Here is a 22,127-nt window from a genome sequence, read left to right as displayed (position 1 = left end):
AGAACTTCAATATTTTAACAATCTATACTCATAATATCAGTTACATATCAGAGCGGCCAAAGCCCAAAGTGATGATCAATTTACACAGTTGCTGATACAAAGAAACTTAAGTGCAACGGAAAAAGAAATCACTTTAAAATTCTTCGTAATGTTGGCATACCTTTTGATATTACGGATGTACACAGGAAGTTAACCTACCTTCAACATGCGTATTTCTCTGAGAGCTATTTTCCTAACTACAGGGTCATCTTCGGATTCCACAAATTTTTTAATAGCTACCACTTGTCCGGAGGTTTTGTTTCTGCATTTGAATACAACCCCATAAGACCCTTCTCCAATCTTAGCCAGTTTTTCATACTTTTCCATTTGAGTTGAAGTGACTTAAATTATCGTATTGACTGACTTGCAGTACAGTGTTGCACCTGGAAAATAAGATGACTCAGCTTAATCACGTTACCAAGGACAGTGCTCTCACAGTTTCCTAAAGACCAGTTTGCCTAGGCCCCCAAAGGTTTATTTCCATCAATTAACTTTAAATACACTTAAAAATATCTGCATGTTAGTCTGCTAATTTAGTTCAGTCCTATGCAGTTCTTTAGCTTCTGCAAAGATCTCACATATTGTTTCTCATAATGGGTTTGTGTTTACTTCAGTTGAACTAAAAGAATTTACGGGAAGGAAGCTTATCCCATCTATTGTTGACATTATCCTCAAGAAAATGATTAAAATATGATACTGTAAAACCCAGGTGAAGGGACACTGCATGGTCTAGCATACGGTGTTTATCTTTTCCGAGATTAGGAAGTGTGGCGAACAGGACATAATACAAAGTGCTCTACCGCCACCTGGTGGAGAGAAGTCAGACGGCAGTTGACAAAGCTGCCATTTAAAAATAAAAATCTTTTTTAGAGCATAATTTATTGCCCTTAAGTTTTATATGTATGAAGGAACAAATCCTTAAAGTCTTAGATCCTAGAGAAAATAATAATAAAGCACAAAAAGGGCATACTTTTCTAATTCTTCATGAATGCCTTCATATCCATAGTGAATTCTATGGAAATACTGGGTTTGATTTTTCTGTCTTGCATCACGTATTCATAAATTTTGTGGTAACTGGTTTACATGTTAAATAACAAATAAGGCCAACATAATTAAATAGACCCGTCTAGCCATTAAAAATACATAAATTCTTGGAGTTCGTCAAGGATCTGGCATTGTCTCTGCAGCAGCTTGGGTGACTGCTAAGTGACGGGTTGGATCCCTAGCCAGGTGCAAGGGGTTAAGGATATGGTGTTGTCACAACTGTGGCATAGGTCTCAGCTGAGGCTCAGATTCGATTACCGGGAACTTCTATATGCTATAGGTATTGCCGAAAAGGGGAAAAAAAAAACCCCCAAAAACAAAAACACAAATTCTAGGGAGTTTCCTTGTGGTGCAGTGGGTTAAGGATCCGGGATCACCACTGCAGTGGCTGGGAACTTCCACATTCTGCAGGTGTGGCTGAAAAAAAACCCAAAAAGCCCCAGAAAAACACAAATTCTAAATAGTCTCAAAAATCACACGCCACTTTTTTCCAGCATAACCTTGTTGATATAACCTAGTAGTTTTTTAGTAATAATTGCAATTAAATACCATTGTTCTATGCAAATTACATATAATCTGCACAAATATTTTATGAAGTAGGTTTATTGGGGCTTTTTTTGTCTTTTTATGGCTGCTCTTTCCACATATGTAAATTCCCAGGGTAGGGGTCAAAATGGAGCTACAGCTGCCAGCCTGTACCTCAGCCACAGCAACACAGGATCCGAGCCGCATTTGCAACCTACACCACAGCTCATGGCAATGCCAGATCCTTAAGCCACTGAGCAAGGCCAGGGATCAAACCCGCATCCTCATGGATACTAGTCGGGTTCCTTACTGCTGAGCCAAGATGGGAAGTCCGAAGTAGGTATCGTTTTTTTCAATTATACGGTTGAGAAAATCGGCACAGTGAAGCAAGCAAGGAATGAGAACCTAGAAAGCTGGGTTCCAGAGATCACAATTTGAATCGCAACACTTTCCTGCCTTTTGGTGAATTCCAAAGAATTTGAAGAACCACTTTATCCAAGCCTTAGTATTAATGAAATGTCAAGTGAAAAAGCTGACCACTTAAAAAAAAAAAAATCCTCATGTTTCACATGAGTATACTTTTTTTTTTAATTCCACTATTATTGTCTTTTCCATCTACAGATTGTCTCAGTGGAAGAAGAAATCATCTACTGCAACCATAAAAACAGACAACTGGGAAAAGCGTTTAAGAGGTAAAGGATTACTCCTGCAACCATAAAAACAGACAACTGGGAAAAGCGTTTAAGAGGTAAAGGATTACTCCTATTTTGCATATGCTCTTTCTTTGATGTTGTAGGTTCTATTCTCTCTCTTACAAAAGGAAGAAAACTTAGGCAGACACACTCCGTAATACATGGAAAGTCCATCACAGGCTATATTCTGAAAACTCTATTATATTGTATTTTAAAATAGGTATTATTGGAGTTTCTGTTGTGGCTCATTTGTAACGAACCTGACTAGTATCCATGAGGACATGGGTTTGATCCCGGGCCTTGCTCAGGGGTTAAGGATCCATCATTGCCATGAGCTTCGGTGTAGGTTGCAGATATGGCTTTAATCTGGTGTGGCTGTGGCTGTGGCTGTGGCTGTGGTGTAGGCCAGCAGCTACAGCTCTGATTTGATCCCTAGCCTTGGAATTTCCATATGCCACCAGTGCGGCCCTTAAAAGAAAAAAGTAAGCAAGTAAGCAAGCATAAGAAAGGAAACAATAAAGTTGAAACAGAAATTAATAAAGCAGAGAGTACAAAAAAACAGTAGATCTAATTAATAAACCCAAATCCTGGTTCCTTGAAAAAACTTAAACTGACAAATCATTAACTAATTAAGGAAGAGGAAAAACAACAATATGCAAAATAAGTAATGCCAAGGAGGAATAACTATCAAAATATAACAGTTTTTTAAAAAATTCTTGAGAATGCTTTGCAGGCATCTATGCAAATGATTTTGAAAACTTTGAAGAAATAAATAATTTCCTAGAAAAACAGATTTAGCAAAATTTTTCCAAGTAGGGATTGAGAACTTAGACTGGTTTCAGTATAGGAAATAGAGTTATTTAAAAAGAAATCCCACCAAAAAGCACAAGGGGTCAGACTGACTATGATGGCATAAAGAGATTGGCAAATCCTCTTCCTAAAACACAAGTATAAGACCAAGCAAAATTGCCCCAAATAAAAACAACAATTTTAAGGATCTGGAAATCAAACCAAAGTGAAAACCAAACAGAGAAATATTTATTTATGATAAGCTGCCAGACTCCGTTTAAGAACAGTGAGAGGGCAGAAGACCTAAACAGACATTTCTCCAAAGGCGGCACACAGATGACATGCAGGCACATGAAAAAATGCTCAGCATCACTAATTATTAGACAAATGCACATCAAAACTACAGTGAGGTACTACCTCACACCAGTCAGAATGGACATCATTAATAAGTCAACAAACAAGAAATGCTGGTGAGGATGTGGAGAAAAAGAACCCTCCTTCACTGTTGGTGGGAATGTAAATTGGTACAACCACTATGGAAAACAGTATGGAGGTACCTCAGAAAACCAAATGCATAATTATCAATATGATCCAGCAGTCCCACTCCTGGGTATATATCCAGATAAAACTTTTATTCAAAAAGATACATGCATCCCTATTTTTTTGTCTTTTTGCCATTTCTTGGGCCACTCCTATAGCATATGGAGGTTCCCAGGCTAGGGGTTGAATCGGAGCTATAGCTGCTAGCCTATGCCAGAGCCACAGCAGCGCAGGATCCGAGCTGCATCTGCGACCTACACCACAGCTCACGGCAACGCCGGATCGTTAACCCACTGAGTAAGGGCAGGGATCAAACCCACAACCTCATGGTTCCTAGTTGGATTTGTTAACCACTGTGCACGATGGGAACTCCGCATCCCTATGTTCACTGCAGCATTATTCACAAAAGCCAACACATGGAAACAACCTAAATGTCCATTGACAGATGAATGAATTAAGAAGATGTGGTACATATATACACAATGGAATACTATTCAGCCATTAAAAGGACAAAATAATGCCATTTGCAGCAACAGGATAGAACCAGAGATTCTAATACTAAATGAAGTAAGTAAAGAGAAAGATAAACACCATATGATATCACTTATATGTGGAGTCTAAATATGGCATAAATGATCTATTAAACAGAAACAGATTGTGGACATGGAGGGTAGACTTGTGTTTGCCAGGGGAGAGGGGGGAGAGAGGCGGACAGATGAGGAGTTTGGGGTAGGTAGATGCAGACTGTTACATTTAGAACAGATGGGTGATGGGATCCTGCTGTACAGCATAAGGAATTGTGTCCAGTCTCTTGGGTTAGAACATGATGGAAAATGAACAAAAAAAATGTGTGTGTGGGTGGCTGGGTCACTTTGTTGTACAGCAGAAATGGAAGGAACATTGTAAATCAACTGTACTTTAATAAAAAAAATTTAAGAAAACAATAAAATCCAATGGGATTTGCACAACAACAACAACAAAAACAACAAAAGAACAGTGGGAGTCTGTGGCCTCTTGCATGAGGCTGCTGCCATCCATCCTCTACTCCTGGACCCCAGCTAAGTGGGGAGATATGTTTGATATGGCTTAGAGGCTGAAAACTTGTGACAACAATGTCAGTAAAATTCTTACAAATTCACTAGAAACAAATGGGAAAGAAACCAGTTTTTCAAGCCTGAAAATATGGTTCCATTTGGGGTGAGGTATAGACTAGCCAGCACTTTATGGGAAGATCCTAAAAATGAAAGAACCATGGAAGGGCTACTTTAGCTTTCCACGCATCTCTAGCTAACTGGGAAGCTATGGACATACATGGGGAAGACCTGAGAAAGCCTTGAGAAAAGTTAAAGCTGGGCAGGTGTGAGGACCGACTGAATTTTGAATGCACCCCCAGCACTGACCCACTAGGTGAGCGTGAAAGACTTATGGCTACAGGTGTTTGAGCACCATCACTGCTCAACTTATTGGCGACCACTAAGCTATGCAGAGTTGTGACTTTTAGAAGCCAGGCTAAAAAAATTAAAAAACTGAACAGAGACATTAGCAGCCATACACTTAGGAGGAAATGGATTCTGGAATACGGGCAGTTTGTGAAAACAAAAACCAACTCATTAAAAAAACAAACAAAACAACAAACTTTCGGGGAAAAAATTAGAATTCAGAATTTCTGGATAATATCCAAATTGTCCAGTTTTCAATTAAGAAAATTTTAAGTTGGGAGTTCCCACAATGGGGCATAGGAAATGAATCTGACTAGTATCCATAAGGATGTAGGTTTGATCCCTGGCCTTACTCAGTGGGTTGTGGATCCAGTGTTGCCATGAGCTGTGGTATAGGTCAAAGATGTGGCTTGAATTCCACCTTACTATGGCTGTGGTGTAGACTGGCAGCTGCAGCTCCAATTCAACCCCTAGCCTGGGAACTTCCATATGCCGCAAGTGTGGCCCCCAAAAAAATAAGAAAAGAAAAGAAAAAGAAAATTATAAGTCATGCTAAGAAAAAGGAAAGTGTGATCACTACTCAGGAAAAAAAGTCAACAAAAATGGATCTAAGTGTTGGATTTTGCTGACAAAGACTACAAAAGCAACTATTAGAAATGTGTTCAAATAATCTAAGCAAATTATAGTTTAAACAATTAAAGGAGGTGCAGTGGGTTAAGAATCCGACTGCAGCTGCCTGGGTTACTGCAGAAGCGTGGGCTCACTCCCCAGCCTAGTGCAGTGGGTTAAAGGATCTGGCATTGCCATAGTTGTGGCATAGGTCACAGCTGTGGGTGGGATTCAGTCCCTGGCATGGGAACGTTCATATGCTGCAGGTACAGCCATAAAATAAAATTTTAAAAAGAATTAAAGGGGAGTTCCCATCGTGGCGCAGTGGTTAACGAATCCAACTAGGAACCATGAGGTTGCGGGTTCGGTCCCTGCCCTTGCTCAGTGGGTTAACGATCCGGCGTTGCCGTGAGCTGTGGTGTAGGTTGCAGACTCGGCTCGGATCCCGCGTTGCTGTGGCTCTGGCGTAGGCTGGTGGCTACAGCTCTGATTCGACCCCTAGCCTGGGAATCTCCATATGCCGTGGGAGCGGCCCAAGAAATAGCAACAACAACAACAACAACAACAACAAAAAAGACAAAAAAAAATTCCACTCACAATAACATCAAAATAATAAAATATTGAGGATGAAATTTAACAAGTGAAGTGAAAGACGTACCTATTGAAAATTAAAACATTTCTGAGGGAAACCGAAGTTCCCTGGTGGCCTAGTGGTTAAGGATCTGGTGTTTGTCACTGCCATGGTGTGGGGTCACTGCTGTGGCTCAGGTTTGATTCCTGGCATGGAAACTTCCACATGCTGTGAGCATGGTCCAAAAAACTTAAAAAAAAAACAACCTATTTTTCTGAGAGAAATTAAATTAGATCTAAATAAAAAGAAAGAAATGCCATGGCCATGGATGGGAAAACTCAAAAAGATGTCAGTTCTCCATATATGTTCAAATATAGATTAAACTGAACCCCTACAAAAAATAAGCTTTTTTTGGGGTGGGGGCTATAAATTGACAAGATGAACCTAAGATTTATGTGGGAATGCACTGGACCCAAAAGAGCCAAAACAACTTGGAATAAGAATAAACTTGGAAGGAGTTCCCATTGTGGCGCAGCAGAAAGGAATCCGACTAGGAACCATGAGGTTGCAGGTTCCATCCGTGGTCTTGCTCAGTGGGTTAAGGATCCGGCATTGCCGTGAGCTGTGGTGTATGTAGGTTGCAGACACGGCTCAGACTCCACGTTGCTGTGGTTGTGGCTAGTCTGGCAGTTGTAGCTCTGATTTGATCCCTAGCCTGGGAATCTCCATATGCTGCAGGAGCGGCCCTAAAAAGCAAAAAATAAAATAAAATAAACTTGGAAGATGTACATTACCTTCTAATTTTACTGTAAAGTTATGGTAAGTTAAGAGACTGTGGTATTGGCTTAAGGATAGACATACATATCAATGGAACAAAAGAGTCAAGAATTAAATCCTTGATTAATGATCAATTGATTTTGACAAAGATGGCAAGGCAATTCAAAGAGGAAAGAATATTTTTTTCATCAAACAACGCAAAGGACAATTGGAATATGGAAGAAAACCATACCTCTCACAATATATCAAAATGGATCACAGACCAAAATGTAAGAGCTAAAACTATAAAACTTCTAGGAAAAACAGGAAAAAAAGTCTTTGTAACCTCATTAGGCAAAGATATCTAAGATAGGATATCAAAAACATGATCCATAAAATTAAAAATTGATAAAGTAGAATTAACCAAAATTAAAATTTTTTGCTTTTCAAAGAAAAACTGATCCAGTAAGAAAATGAAGATAAGGCACAGAAAAATATTAGCAAATCATATATCTTATATAATATTTGTATCCAGAATACAAAAAGCACTCATACAACTCAACAGGAAGTCAAACAATCCAGTTTAAATCTGGACAAAAGATTTGAACAGACGCATAACAAAGATACACAGATGTCTAGTGAGTACATGAAAGGATGCTATCAGCCATTATGGAAATGTAAATTAAAATCATAAAAAGATACCACTACAAACCTATTAGAATGGCTAAAATCCACAAGACAGATACTATCAAGTATTGATTATAATCTGTAGAAACTGGAACACTTACACATTAATGATGGGAATGCAAACAGCCCAGTCTCATTGCAAAACAATTTGGCAATGTCTTAAAAGTTAAACATAAATTTATCCTGAATGTTAAATATAAACAGCAATTCTACTGTTCAGTGTCTACCTAGGAAAAATAAAAAAATACATTTGCATGAAGACACGTATGCAAGTATTTATAGTATCATTATTCATAAGAGCCCCAAACTGAAAAAAAGCCAAATGTCCATCAACTGATAAATTCCATGCAATGAAATTCAGCAATAGAAAGGAACCAAGTAATGATACATGCTATAATGTGATAAATATTAAAAAGAAAAACATACTGCTATGTGAGAAAAGCCAGACACACACAAAAAAACACACATTGTATGAGTCCATTTACATGAAAACAACTATAAAGACTCATAGTGAGATAACTGGTACAACCTAAATACTGACTGTGGATATCAAATTTTCTGATGTTGGTAATCTTTACTGTGGTTATGTAAGAAAACGTCCCACTTCTTAGGAAATATATACACGGAACAATTCAAGGGTAAAAGGACATGATGTCTGCAACTTACTCTCAAAAGGTTCAGAAAAATTAATAGGCATATATATATATATACACACACACACACAGATAGAAAGGAAATGATAAAATAATGGGATTAAAATGTAAACAATGAATGTAGATGTATAAGAATTCATTGTACTATTCTCACAGGTTTGAAATTGTTATATCAAAACAGAACCATTTAACTTACTTATTTTTGTCTTTTTAGGGCCACATCCACGACATATGGAGGTTCCCAGGCTAGGGGCCCAATCGGAGCTACAGCCGCTGGCCTACACCACAGCCACAGCAATGCAGGATCTGGATCCTTAACCCACTGAGCGAGGTCAGGGATTGAACCCACATCCTGGTGGATCCTAGTGAGATTTGTTTCCCCTGCGCCATGATGGGAATTCCAAAACAGAGCCATTTAAAAAATCTATATACAGTGGGACTAAACTGTCTTAACTCACTTTTCCCCTGCATATCTATTTCAGTTACAACAAAAACATCTTTCTCAAACACCAGTATAATCAGATATTGGTCTTCCTCAAAAATGTCTATGGTTTCTATTGCCACAGAATAAAGTTCAAACTGTAGTATGATATTTGCAAGTCCTTTCCACCCTGGTCCCAATGTACCTTACCCACAGTGCTTCTCAGATTCTTCTCCAAACACTCTCAGGTTCCTAAGTCTCTGCTCATACTGACTGCTGCTTGGAAGGTTTGACCCCGAAATCCTCTTCATCTTTTGCAGTTTAACTCAAACGTCTCTTCTGCTTAGCCTTCCCCAACCCCAAAGGGAAGCTCTTTCTCTGCACACATACTGAGTTACAGCTTCCCCCACTCCTTTTTTAGATATTATTTTACACCTGACTTGCTTTGGTTACCCACTGTCTGGGTGTTCAACCTGTCTGTTGAAGTCCTATCATAATTTTATTCTTCGGCTATTCCACTAAATATGTAAAACGACTTCCTCTTTTAAGCAAAGGTAATAATTACATTTTGGCTATTAATATAGCACCTGGGCAGGAAGTGGAGATTAAACAGTGAGATAGCTATTGGCAGGCAATAGATTCAATGGATTGGAAATATTTTTCATAGTCATTAATGACCTTCAATCTGAACCTATGTACCTCTTGGCTAGGATCTCCTGACTTCAGAATTTACCCAAAATTTGACTTTTAATAAAGTTCTGTGTACAAAGGCAAAAATAGGTATAGGCTTGGGCCAGTTGGTGTGTATAGGAAGACAGACTGACAGATACTTGAGATGATCATTAAATTCCTTGAAAATCTTCTATTTAATTTCCTTAGTCTTAAGGATTTGCAAAAGGATGCGCATAGACACAGAGAAAAACCTTGGAGGTAGATTATTTTCCATGATTGTATCACAAAGGTCATGAGGGCTCAAGCCAGCCTTTAAAGAATACACTGAGAGAAGGAAAGCAAAATTAAGAAACGGAGAGGAAATGGGGGTGAAAAACACATTAGCTTCCTTATCTAAGTTTATAGGAAACTCCTGTAAATAATGGCGGTAGGAATGAGGGGGTAAAGTAGACCTTTTCAAGACCAGGCTAGGCCAGTACGGATTCTATAGGCTAAAAGTCAGTCTGCTATGTTGTTATTTCCAATGCAACCAAACATGTATTTATATTTAATAAAATGGACGAAGGAAATGGGCTATAAAACCATTCTGCATCTGTCTTATAAACATAACACTGAATTGCAGAACTTCAAAAGTACACACCCCTGTTTATAAACTTGTCTTGGTGATAGTACAACTGAACAACTTAAAGCATCCCCAGAAAACCAGAAGACCATATCATTTACCTAACTCAAGAAAAGTAACTCTGTTTAAAACCCTCACATTTCATGTGTATACATAACACATCCGGACGTCTGGCATAATCCACATGATTTCCAAGCCTCTCAACTAGTCGACGTGTAGTGACAATCCAGCTCCTGGGCCACAGAGGGATCTCCCAAAGCGGCTCTCCCAAAGCTCAGCGGTTCTGCTCCCCAGGACCGCACCTACCTCCAGCCAACAGGGGCCGCACCCAGTGGGTTGTGCAGCCAGAGGGGGAGCCACACGCCACCTGTAGCCTCTCGCCCCTACGCTGCTTATACCTCCGAGGTCGCCGGAGGGGAAGTCTGCCCCCCTCCCTTTCTCTCAGGGAACTTTCCCTAAACTGGGAACCCTCACTTCTCTCTCCACCACTCCTGGTGCAAACCCCCCTTCACCCGGCCCCCGCCCGCCCCCGCACTTACGGCGCGGACAGGGCCACCGCAACGCAGCCTCAGGCAGCCCTGCAGCCCAGACTCCCAGCGCTGGCGGTTCTGCGCAGGCAACCACAGCTGCGGCGTCACCCGGGCAACCGGACGCTCGGGCCGCGCGGGGCGGGCAGCTTCCGGGTCCCCAGCCTCCTGGTACCCGCCGTAGGGGAAGCCCGAGGCCCCGGTTCAACAGGTCCAAGGGTCGCCTCGAGGCCAGCCTTAATCCTCAGTGTGTGGACGCAGGGGCAGTATCGCCTCTAAGAACCCTTTTAAGCTGCCCTGAGGAGGGCACTCAGGAAACGTTTTGACTGCTTTTCAATAACACTGTGATTATGCTAAGTCCCTTTATTTTCCAAGGCCTCAGGAGCACTAAAATTAAGCACGAGTAAGTGTCGAAGTTAGTCTGTTTTCCTGCCTGAGCAGAGACCTTCTGGTGGGCAGAACCTCTATTATTAGTCTCGATTATTATTCTTCCGTTCCTCCTTCCTGTCCAATAGCTTTTCAGCAGCCTTCCGTAGGCTTTTCCGCAACAAGCAGCTTTATCTATTTGCTGTGGTTCATTGCTGCATTCTCATAATTAAGCAAGCATTGTACTAGTGTGTGGGGCTGATTCAGAGCAAGACATGTTTGCCATGCAGTGGAAGCAAGGCCAGCAAACAATGTGATGAATGCTATTTGGAGGTACAGGTATTAACACTGGAAAAGAATTTTTGCCAAAGCTTACCCTTTCTGTTCCTAAAATGAACTCGGAAATAGTTTTGCCGATGAGCACATACACACTTTGTTTGGCATCAGTAAAATGCTCCCCATCATGCCTAGATTTAGGATGTCCGTACTTCCCTTCTTCCCTCAGAGGTTTAACTTTTCTCCCTTTTTCTCATCTATCTTCAGTTTTCCACTTCCTTCATTTGCTTAGAAATTATGCTCTAATCTCCCATCTTTATTTGAAACGAAACAAACCAAGAAAACTATCTTCTTAAGTCCAAACATGCTCCAACTAAAATCTACATAAACTCACATCAACTTATTTCTGCATTATTTTTGCCCCCATCATGCTATATAGGTGATTTTCTCAGTAAAGATACAAGAGATCACTGTAGGTACAAACCCAACAGCTCTTTTCATCTCCTCATGGTATTTGATCTCTGCAGTTTTGGTTAACAGTTGACTAGAGCTACTTTCCTCATTAGGAAGCTCTTCACAATCAGGCCCATCCTTGTTTTCTCCTTACTCTGCTCCTCACACCGAAATCAGCTGTATTTAACATCACTATTCCTTGAACAAACAGCATTTTTGCACATGCCTTAGTCTAGCCTATAGCTCTCTACCCTGATTTTTTTCTGCACTTGCTAAACTCTTCATCTATGAACAACTCAGCTTAAATGTAATTAATGTTTTACACCAAGGCCTTCCTTTTCTCAAAGCAGAATTAAGGTACAGCCTTTTGCATTGTTCTTTAAATATATCTTTATTCATGCAGTGTGCTCCTGGAATATTGGGAATGATGCCTTTTCCATCTTTTCCCCAGTGCCAGTGAAGTGCCTGGATCCACTGTAAATGATCAATGTATGTTGGTTAAAGAATTATCTCGCAAGAGTAAAAAAGACTTTTGATTAGCTTATTTCATAAGCTTTAACTGTAGAATTAATTCTATGCAAATCCTTTTATTATACAAAATACTTTGAAAAAGGAAAATCCTTTGTGATAAGGCAAAAAATTAAGAAAGTTAATTTCTCTTGCTGCAGAGAGACAGTGAAGATCAGAATTTGAAATCCCAGTCCTGGAGAAAATAAGTATAATTTCAGGGGGGAAAGGCTAAAGTGTATTTTAGAGGGTAGTAGAATATACTGCATATAGTCTTTGTGGCAGTTTAGCACAGTAGTTAAGAGTATATACTTTGAATCAAGCCAAGTGCCTAGGTTCCAGTCATAGCTCTACTTACCAGCTATATTATTGGGCAAGTTATTTAATCTTTCTGTGCCTTAGTTTTTTCATCTGTAAAATGGCATTAACAATACCTACACCTCATTGGGCTGTTCTGGGGCTTCAGTGGGAGAATTTATGTAAAGCACATAGAATAATATCTGGTACACAAACACATGTGTTAGACAAACTGTTATATTCCTTCAAGTAATAGTCTTAGTGTTTGTCCATTATTTTACATGGCACCTTTTTTTTTTTTTTGTCTTTTTCAGGGCCACTCCTGTGACATATGGAGGTTCCCAGGCTAGGGGTCTAGGGGTCTAATCTGAGCTGTAGCTGCTGGCCTACGACAGAGCCAAACAATGCAGGATCGGAGCTGAGTCTGCGACCTACACCACAGTACATGGCAACGCCGGATCCTTAACTCACTGAGCGAGGTCAGGGATCGAACCCGCAACATCATGGTTCCTAGTAGGATTCATTTCCGCTGCACCGCAATGGGAACTCCGATACAGCACATTTTCATTTTTCTTCTAGTAGTGGTGAAAAGTGATACCTGTCCTTTATTTTCTGGTCTCTACTAAAATCAGTAACACACTTGGCAAGATGAACGATGCGAAAAGGCCCAGGAACAACTGATCTCATTCTACTCAACACCAACGTTTAACAAACTAGCTAACAAAATAGACAGCTTTGAACTTCAATGGAGAGGAAATGGATTGTTTCTACCATTTCAGTTGGTGGCTCTCTTTGAGTGAATCAAAATCCTCTATCAAAAGTTAGTGGGTAGAGCCGCCAAATTTGCGTTTTAAGTGTCATTAAAGTTTATTCTTTCTGAGCCAAGTGATACTTGGACTACACTTAGAAACACGGATTTAAATTCAATGTTGGGCCAGTGTATGTTAGAATCATTTGTACTTTATAAAAACATAGGTTACTGGGCTTCACCCTCAAAGATTGATTCTGGGGTCTGTAGTTTTAAAAAGCCCATGTGTGTATAATACACAACCAGTTATATACTTTTGGGAAATATTTTGTCAAATGTGACAGTTAAATTTTTTTGAAATGTGACCTTTATATAACTTGTTAAATTATATAAAGACTTGGCAACTAGAAAAGCAGTGGCTCAGGAAAAGGATCAACAACCAAATGCCAAGAATAGAACATTGATTTGTTGAAAATCTTTTCCTTGAGCCTCTGTTTTTCAACATATAGATAATGTTACACTGATAAAGATATATTTTTAGAAGTTACTAAGATTAGCTGCAATGTACTTGGAAAAAGTGATAAATGTAGACAAACTGCTATGATTATTAACTTCTGTGTTATTTATTTACTTTTTGTCTTTTTAGGGCTGCACCTGTGGCATATGGAAGTTCCTAGGCTAGGGGTTGAATTGGAGCTGCAGCTGCCAGTCAGCCACAGCAATGTGGGATCCCAGCCACGTCTTCGACCTACACCACAGCTCATGGCAACGCTGGATCCTTAATTCAGAGTGAGGCCAGGGATCGAAACCGTGTCCTCATGGATACTAGTTGGGTTCATTACCACTTTTAAATCATAAGTCACATTTTAATTTTTTTAAAATTTTTTGGTCTTTTTGTCTTTTTAGGGCTGCACCCACGGCATATAGAGGTTCTCAGGCTAGGGGTCGAATCAGAGCTGTAGCTGCTAGACTATGCCACAGCTATAGCAACGTGGGATCCGAGCTGGGTCTGCAACGTATACAACAGCTCATGGCAACACCGGATTCTTAACCCACTGATGGATGCCAGGGATGGAACCCGCAACCTCATGGTTCTGGATTCGTTTCCGCTGCTCCACAACAGGAACTCTGTAAGTCACATTTTTTTTTTAGATAAGGAAACTGTTCAGAGTCAAGAGCATTAACAGGAGTAGAAATGTCACCTCTTGATCCTAACCCAGTTTTTCCCACCTAATCTTCCCCTTCCTTGCCTCTGAACTGCACTTTTGACTATACTCCCTTCCTTTCTCTAACCCAAGAGTCAGCAAACTCTTTCTATAAGGGGTCATTTTAGGCTCTGGGGGTCATATAGATTTTTGGGGGGAAAACTATATTTTTTGTAAAAGCAGCTATAGAAAATCAATATGTGTTCTATTAAAATTTATTTATAAAAACAGGCACTGAGCAGGATTGGGTTAAGGAATGCAGTTTCCTGAACCCTGCTCTAACCAAAAGATTATGAGTGTTTTTATTGATTTTCCTGATCAGGAAGTTAAAGGTTCTCTAAAAGATGCCCCTTTCTCAAATGTGTGAATATTACCCCTTTATGAAACTGAGATGACAGATCAAAGAAAAATATGATCTGAGGGATAAGAATGGCTACTTAAGGATTTAAGGTAATTAAAAATTTTTTCTCCTTAATATATTTAGTCTTATTAAATACAGATTAAGCCAGATGACAAGCTACTATACAACAGCATGTTAAAAAACATGTTTATTTTACACTATGTACAATCAGGAACATATTTAAAAGCACTGCCAATTAAAATAAACAAAGACTATAAATCACAATTTAGTTTGTTCTTAGTGTATATACTCACATTAAAATATAAAGAACACATACCAAAAAAGAGCCAAAAGTGTGTATTTTGCTAAAACTTGGTATATACATATTCCATTGGAAAAACACAATCAAAAGTGACTTTAACCACAACTAAGTTCCTGTGATGTGTAGTAACCATTATATTGTATATATGAGGTAGTAACTAAATCATTTTGGCCATGTGTTAATACTCTAAATCAAAAGAAACATGAAAATGATCATAAGGCCCACAAAAAGTAAAAGTTCCACTAGAAATTTGAACCACTTCACTCTATGGAATGTTATAGTTCTTATAAGTGATTATATGAAACGTTGAGTGTGGACACTTTGATAATGCTAGTTTATACTTTGTGCATACTGTAATTCAGAAAACTGCAGTGTTACAACATGGTACCGCTATTCTGTGATTCAATTTTTTTTCAAAGGTATTGTTTTAAGCACAGACAAGCAATCTTACAGGATTCTGCTTAATTATAAAAAGACCAGTTACTACAACAAAGGGTTAATTGGTTTGTTTCACATAGAAAACAATCCAAATACATTTTAAAAAGATGTTGTGGAGCCAAATGCATATTGACAATGTCACAGCTTACTTTTGTGACTTAATACATCACATATCAATACTCTGTGCAACTATAAACACACCAGTGTACTTGCATTAAAATTAAAAACAAGATTATAAAATGATTACAGCCTCCATTACAATTTTAAAAGTTACAAGATTTATCTTCATATTACTAAATTACATATAATAAAAATACAATAGTGTTAAATGTGCTGTTTCATTGCCAGCATCCCATTTTGTAATATAGCCACACCCAAGAATATACTGAAGAATTCTTAAAATATTAATCCCAATTGCATTTTCATCAACATTTACATCTGTACAGATAAGACACTTACTTGTACATCTCATAAAAGTACATTATCTACATCAATTCTTAGTGTATGTCTTCAGCAGTATGAAGTTTCACAGAAAAATACTGCCTATATGTACAAAGATTACATAACAATGAGTTAAGCACTTGTGTGGTTCAATATGCTAGTTACCACTTAAAACAAAAATTTTCCCATCTTGTCTCATGCCACAATAAATTACAAGTAACTGAAGCCAGGTAACTGCAGCTTTTGTACAGCTTCAAGCATCCGTTAATGTTGCAGTGGTAGTGTTCTTTCTTTCTACAGTTAACTGTCAAAGCACAACATTTCTCAGTAACTGTTTTCATGACCCGCCAGGATGTACAAATTGCTATTTGCTGTGGGGTTATCAGTTGGCCTACTTTCCAAAACCACGACCCTAAAATAATAAACAAACAAAAAACATATAACAAAACAAAGTTATTCTTGAAACCTAATGTTAGCAGAAAAAATTTCCATTCCTTCTTCATTATATGCCCCAATAAATGCTGCTTATTTGACTATGGGCAGAAGTCATTTGCAAGTCACTATGATTAAAGAGTCAGTTCCAGCTCAGGAAAGTAATTTTGCTGCCCACCACTTCCCACCTCTAAGCCAGTGTTGTTCTTCTAAGAGTCAGAGGGGGCAAAATCTGTACTAGAAATAATTTAGGGGAACTTAATTCTTATTATAAATTCTAAAAGCAATCTGTCGTTTGAGAATCAGAAAGTAACAGAACCCCCCCCCCCCAAATCCTAACTGGTACTAAAACCAAAAACTTCTCTGTTTGTTAGCATATTCTTGTGCTGTAAACATACTTTAGAGATCATGTTTAATGCAAAAGAAGCAATGGCAGATTCCTGTTACTTGGAAGATCAGGCACATTCTCAGAGGCTTTATAATTTTCTGATCTGTGAATTCTTACAGTGTGAAAGATATGCTATTGAATATATTACCAGAAAAATTTCAATTCTCTTGAAAAAGAAACCAGTTTCATGCCAGATTAGAACTATGTATTTAATACAACCCCCTTTCATACCTGTCAGATCCAAGCAGTCTGAAAATTCTTGTGCTATCTGAAATTTCTTGTGTTACCTGTTCAATTAAAATATCAATTTAATTTCTGAAATTAAAGGTGTAAAACTTTATATGGGCATTTAATTTAGAACTCTAGAGAAAAGAAACATAATTCTTAAGATGGAAACAGATTCCTTCATGACAATTTGTTAAGTCAGCAGAAAGGTGCATCCATTTGTTAGTCTAGGAAAAATGTGGCTAATTTTGAATTACTCATAAAACATTGCAGTATAAAACATTTACTTGTTATGTAGGCCTCAAGGAAAAAATTTAAAAGCAAAGCACCTAGTCCATTTTATGTATCAAAAACCTCTTGAGGGAGATCCTGTCGTGGCACAGCGGAAACGAATCCGACTAGGAACCATGAGGTTGCAGGTTTGATCCCTGGCCTTGCTCAGTGGGTAAGGATCCGGCATTGCCATGAGCTGTGGTGTAGGTCGAAGATGCGGCTTGGATCCTGCATTGCTGTGGCTGTGGCGTGGTCGGCAGCTGTAACTCCGATTAGACCCCTAGCCTGGGAACCTCCACATGCCTCGGGTGTGGCCATAAAAAGCAAAAAACAAAAACACCTCTTGAGTTATGTTAATGCCAATAGCAATCCTCTTGCAGCATTAAGCCACTTAAGTCTGGTACTTTTTTTAAAAGGCTGCTATGTGTGGTGTGATGGGACAGACTCATGACTCAAGCTTAAATTCCAATTCTCCCACTTACTGGCTATGATGACTGCAAAAGGTATGCAATTTGTTGGAAAAGTTTTGCCTCTTGAAAATGGGAGAGACAAGGCCTACCTCACACAGGTATCTCGTAGGTATTATTTGGTATAAAACCTAGCTAAGAAGTGCTCAGTAGGTAATAATTCTGTCCCATTTTTTCCCCAGTCTCCTGAAATAGTATTTTCTGATGGCATATATCCTTAAAGAAGTCCTCAGTATAACCAATTACCAGTTAGAGAATTAAGAATGAGTCTACAGAAGAAAGAGAAACCCACTGTTTATTGCTTACTGAGAGCAAAACATCCCAATTATAATGGCAGCAGCTCCTCCCAAAATTTGGTAGGCTGAAAAACAATTTGATGTTGAAACTGAAATCATCCTTGGGCTGCGTATGTAGTTTAAAAAAGCCCCTCAGGTGGGTTTTGGGGCAAACTATTTTTTTAAACCACCCTCTTTCTCTTCCTGGAGCTTATTAGCTGTTGACTATTCTTATCTCCATGCTCCATCCCCTCAGGTGACTTTAAAAAAATCTTCCTGAGAAGTGAGCCCTCTTACGGGAATTTCTCCCAGAAACATACTGGCAGCCTCCTTTCTTGAATGCTTACTATAGGGCAGGCACCACCCCAGGTACATTGCATGCTTCCTTCCATGTAATCTTAGCAACCCTATGAAGGAAGTACTATGCTGTTATCCTCAATTCACAGATTAAAAAAATACAGGCAAAGAGAAGTTAAGTGATATGCATGATCACAGTTACTGAAGAGCAGAGTTGGGACTGAATCCGGGTGTCTCTTTTGGAAATCACCCTCATGATCACTCTGCTATGCTGTTCACCTGGTTAGAAGAGAAGCTGCACTTAATGAATGACAGTTTAAAACATGAAGGAGCTACTTTCTTGCTTAAGGCACCAAAGGTTTTCCTTTCTCTCCAAAGCTCAAGTAAAAGTTACACTGTTGAGGCTGGCTTGGGGGTATTGAAAGAACTTATGATGATTTTACTCGCCTAATATACTCCAGGGGGCAAGTACCAAGTCTTATTCATGTTTATAAGGCCAGCACTTTCTGACGTAAATACTGAACTGAGTTGACTGTGTCATGACTTGGAGTTAAATTATTCCTGGAGTTAAATTAAAGGCTAAGGAGATATAGTTAAGGTTAATAAAGAGGAATAGGTTAATAAAAGATTAATAAAAGGGAAAAGAAAGGGGCAAAGAATCTTATAAATGTCAAGTGAATAAGGGTAAGAGAAATAGGAGGCAAGGAGGCTTCGAGAGAAATGCAGAACCCTTTATTTACTTAGAGCCTGCGCTGGTCATTATTTCTCAAATACATAGTAGAAAAGGTGTCTCAAGACAGAGAGAGCCAGCATCAGCACTCTTGCTCCAGGTTTCAGTCTGGGTAAGGTGAAAGAAAATCAGGGTGAGCTCACTTTTAGCATTTTTTAGGAAGTTCTTGTTCTGAATATAAGAGTAATTATCTGGAAGCACATAAAATATGCACTAAAGTTGTTTGGGTGATTGGAGAGAGAGAGTTGGCTATAAAGTATGTACTATTAATTTTACTAGACCGAATACAGGAAATATTAATAAAGTTAGCAAATCAAGTATTCCTTTTATCAGTTAGGAGTTTCCAAAGTTAAAACGAGTTGTATGATGTACAATTTGATAATGTTTTGTGGCCATTTAATGAACATAATTTTTAAAAGATTACTTACCTCATTAGATCTAAAACTTCTACCTTGCATTCCATGTTTCCAGAAAGCTAGCACACTGTCTTGTAGGCAAACTAGCAGGCAAGAACAGCTCAGTTACTGTTAATAGTACAAAAGTTCAACCGATAAGCATATCATTCCTCTTTCTATCTTGCATAGCAATATTTCAATTAATAACTAATGATAGTCATTCCATATTTATAGTGGCTTCTTTACCACATAGAACTATACAGTATATAATAGTATATAGCATATATACTATACAGAATTGATTCATCTTTTTGGCAAGAAAAGGGAAAGTCACTGATTTTTTTGCTATGCAATTTTTGCTTTGCTAAAATAATAGTTTAAAATATTTCACACATAGAAAAATTTATTCACCATTCTACTCTCAAACCCTTACATTCTGCTGTATTTCCTTTTTGTTTTAAATACAAATGAATAGAGCTTGCATCCCTATATACTCCTCTATACCATTCTAGCCTTCCCTTCCTCCCTGAGACAACCACTATTATTGTTCTCATGCATGTTTTCACTATTACAACATGGGTAAGTTCACATTACCAGTGTAAACGTTATATTGAATGTTTCCAATTTTTACACACTGGATGTTCCTAAGTTGTTACTACAAACAATGCTGCAATAAACATTCTTATACTTCTTAAATACATGGGCAAAATTTTGTCTAGGGTAGATACGTATAAATAGAATTACAGGGATAGAGGCATATGTACCTTCTAAAAATTGTAGTTTTGCTTTTTTTTTTTTTGCTTTTTTAGGGCCACACTTGCAGCATATGGAGGTTTCTGGCTAGGAATCTAATTGGAGCTAAAGCTGCCGGCCTACACCACAGCTCACAGCAACGCCAGATCTTTAACCCACTGAGCAAGGCCAGGGTTTGAACCCACAACCTCATGGTTCCTAGTTAATTTGTTTCTGCTGCACCAGGATGGGAACTCCCTAGTTTTGCTTTTTGAATTTATATGTTTCATATGTATTTCTGTGTATTTGGTGAGGAAGAAATCTGATTTTGTTTCCTGCAGATAACAAATTATACTGGCATTATTTGTTCAATAGTCTATCATTTCCCCACTGACATATGATACAAATTTCCATTTACCTGTAGGTCTATTTCTGACCCTCCCCTTCTGTTCCACTCTTCTACTTATCCCTGTGTTAATCCCACACTGTCTTAATCACTATGCCTTTACAGCAAGTTTCAACATCAAGTTGGGCAACTATTTGTTAAAATTTATTTTACTATTCTTAGGCTTTCCCTTTTCTATATAAATTTTAAGATGAGCTTATCAAATGGCACAAAATACTTTGTCGGGGTTTTTATTGCAAATGCACTGAATTTGTAAATTAATTTGTTAAGAACTGACATCTTTCCCATATTCAGTCTTTCTATCCATGGGCATGGTGTAGTTCATTTGTTCAAATCTTCTTTTATGCCTTTAATAATAATTTGGAATTTCCTAGATAATCGTCTTAAATATGTTTACATTTATTTCCTACATATCTTACTAGCATATCAGAAAGTTGTTCATCTGTGTTACTCATATCGAGCAACTATGAATTCACTTATTGGCTCTAAGAGTTGTATGTTCTAGTAGATAATCATAACCTTAGCAAAAAAATAAATTTTTACTTTTCTTTCTTTGGGCCATGTACAGGGCATATGGAAGTTTCTGGGCCAGGGACTGAAGCTGGGCCACTGCAGTGACAACACCAAATCCTTAGCCTGCTGTGCCACAAGGGAACTCCCTACTTATTTCTTTCTAGTCTTCATAGTTCCCTTTTCTTGTCTAACAAGATGATGTTGAAATGTGATGACAGTAAATATCCGTATCTCATTCTCCAACTTAGTGGGAATTAGTTTAATCATTAAACATGGTATTTTTAATAGGCCTTGCTAGATGAAGGGCATTTTCTTCTATTCTTAATTTTTTTTTTTGGTCTTTTTTAGGGCTGCACTTGCGGCATATGAAGTTTCCAGGCTAGGGGTTGAAACGGAGCTGTAGCTGCCAGTCTACGCCACAGCCACAGCAATGCCAGATCCAAGCTGCATCTGCAACTTACATCACAGCTCACAGCAACTCTGGATCCTTACCCAGTAAGCGAGGTCAGGGATGGAACCTGTGTCCTTATGGATACTAGTCAGATTTGTTTCCACTGAACCATGATGGGAACTCCTATTCTTAATTTCTAAAAAGTTGTTTAAAAAACCATGAATGACTTACATTAAAAATTTTTTTAATTGAAGTGTAGTTGATTTATAATGTACCAATTTTTACTGTACAGCAAAGTGACTTAGTCATATATTATATATATATATAGAGAGAGAGAGAGCGCGAGAGCGAGAAAGTGAGCCAGGAATTAACCTGCATTTCCACTGAGCCACGACGGGAACTCCTGCTAGTATTTTATATAGATTTTCCAAAATCTATTTTTAAGAGATTGGGTAATTTTGTTTCCTATATAATTTAATTGATTTTACTATCAATAGTGTTAAACTCTTATTTATTCAGCATTTCTTCTTTACCATCTGAAGCAGTTTGCAAAAGACAGGGTGGATTAAAATCACCTATGAAACCACCAGGCCTTATGTAGGCAGAGTCTTAATCAGAAGGTGA

The 22,127-nt window shown here is 38.5% G+C and overlaps 2 protein-coding genes across 5 annotated transcripts in view; both read right to left on the bottom strand.

Moving 5' to 3' along the window:
- Positions 1-10,696, bottom strand: part of CDKL4 (cyclin dependent kinase like 4) — a 46,700-nt gene extending 36,004 nt beyond the window's left edge. The window contains exons 1-2 of one of the 2 annotated variants that reach the window (XM_047782230.1): positions 10,599-10,696; positions 199-422 (exon numbers count right to left, since the gene is read on the bottom strand). In XM_047782230.1, coding sequence (XP_047638186.1) covers positions 199-366 — 168 coding nt within the window. In that variant the 5' untranslated portion in view covers positions 367-422; positions 10,599-10,696. Of the gene's footprint in view, positions 1-198; positions 423-8,975; positions 9,139-10,598 lie in introns of those variants that run through there. The other variant, XM_047782231.1, reaches the window with a different exon arrangement.
- Positions 10,697-14,956: 4,260 nt separating this feature from the next.
- MAP4K3 (mitogen-activated protein kinase kinase kinase kinase 3) overlaps positions 14,957-22,127 on the bottom strand; it is a 198,075-nt gene continuing 190,904 nt past the window's right edge. For 2 of the 3 annotated variants that reach the window (XM_047782228.1, XM_047782229.1), the window contains 3 exons: positions 19,495-19,565; positions 17,031-17,086; positions 14,957-16,391 (listed from right to left, as the gene is read on the bottom strand). In XM_047782228.1, coding sequence (XP_047638184.1) covers positions 16,304-16,391; positions 17,031-17,086; positions 19,495-19,565 — 215 coding nt within the window. In that variant the 3' untranslated portion in view covers positions 14,957-16,303. Of the gene's footprint in view, positions 16,392-17,030; positions 17,087-19,494; positions 19,591-22,127 lie in introns of all 3 variants that reach the window. The other variant, XR_007135149.1, reaches the window with a different exon arrangement.

Source organism: Phacochoerus africanus, chromosome 5 (assembly GCF_016906955.1).
Source record: "Phacochoerus africanus isolate WHEZ1 chromosome 5, ROS_Pafr_v1, whole genome shotgun sequence".
Lineage (NCBI taxonomy): Eukaryota > Metazoa > Chordata > Mammalia > Artiodactyla > Suidae > Phacochoerus > Phacochoerus africanus.
This window is presented reverse-complemented; position numbering and strand designations above follow the sequence as displayed.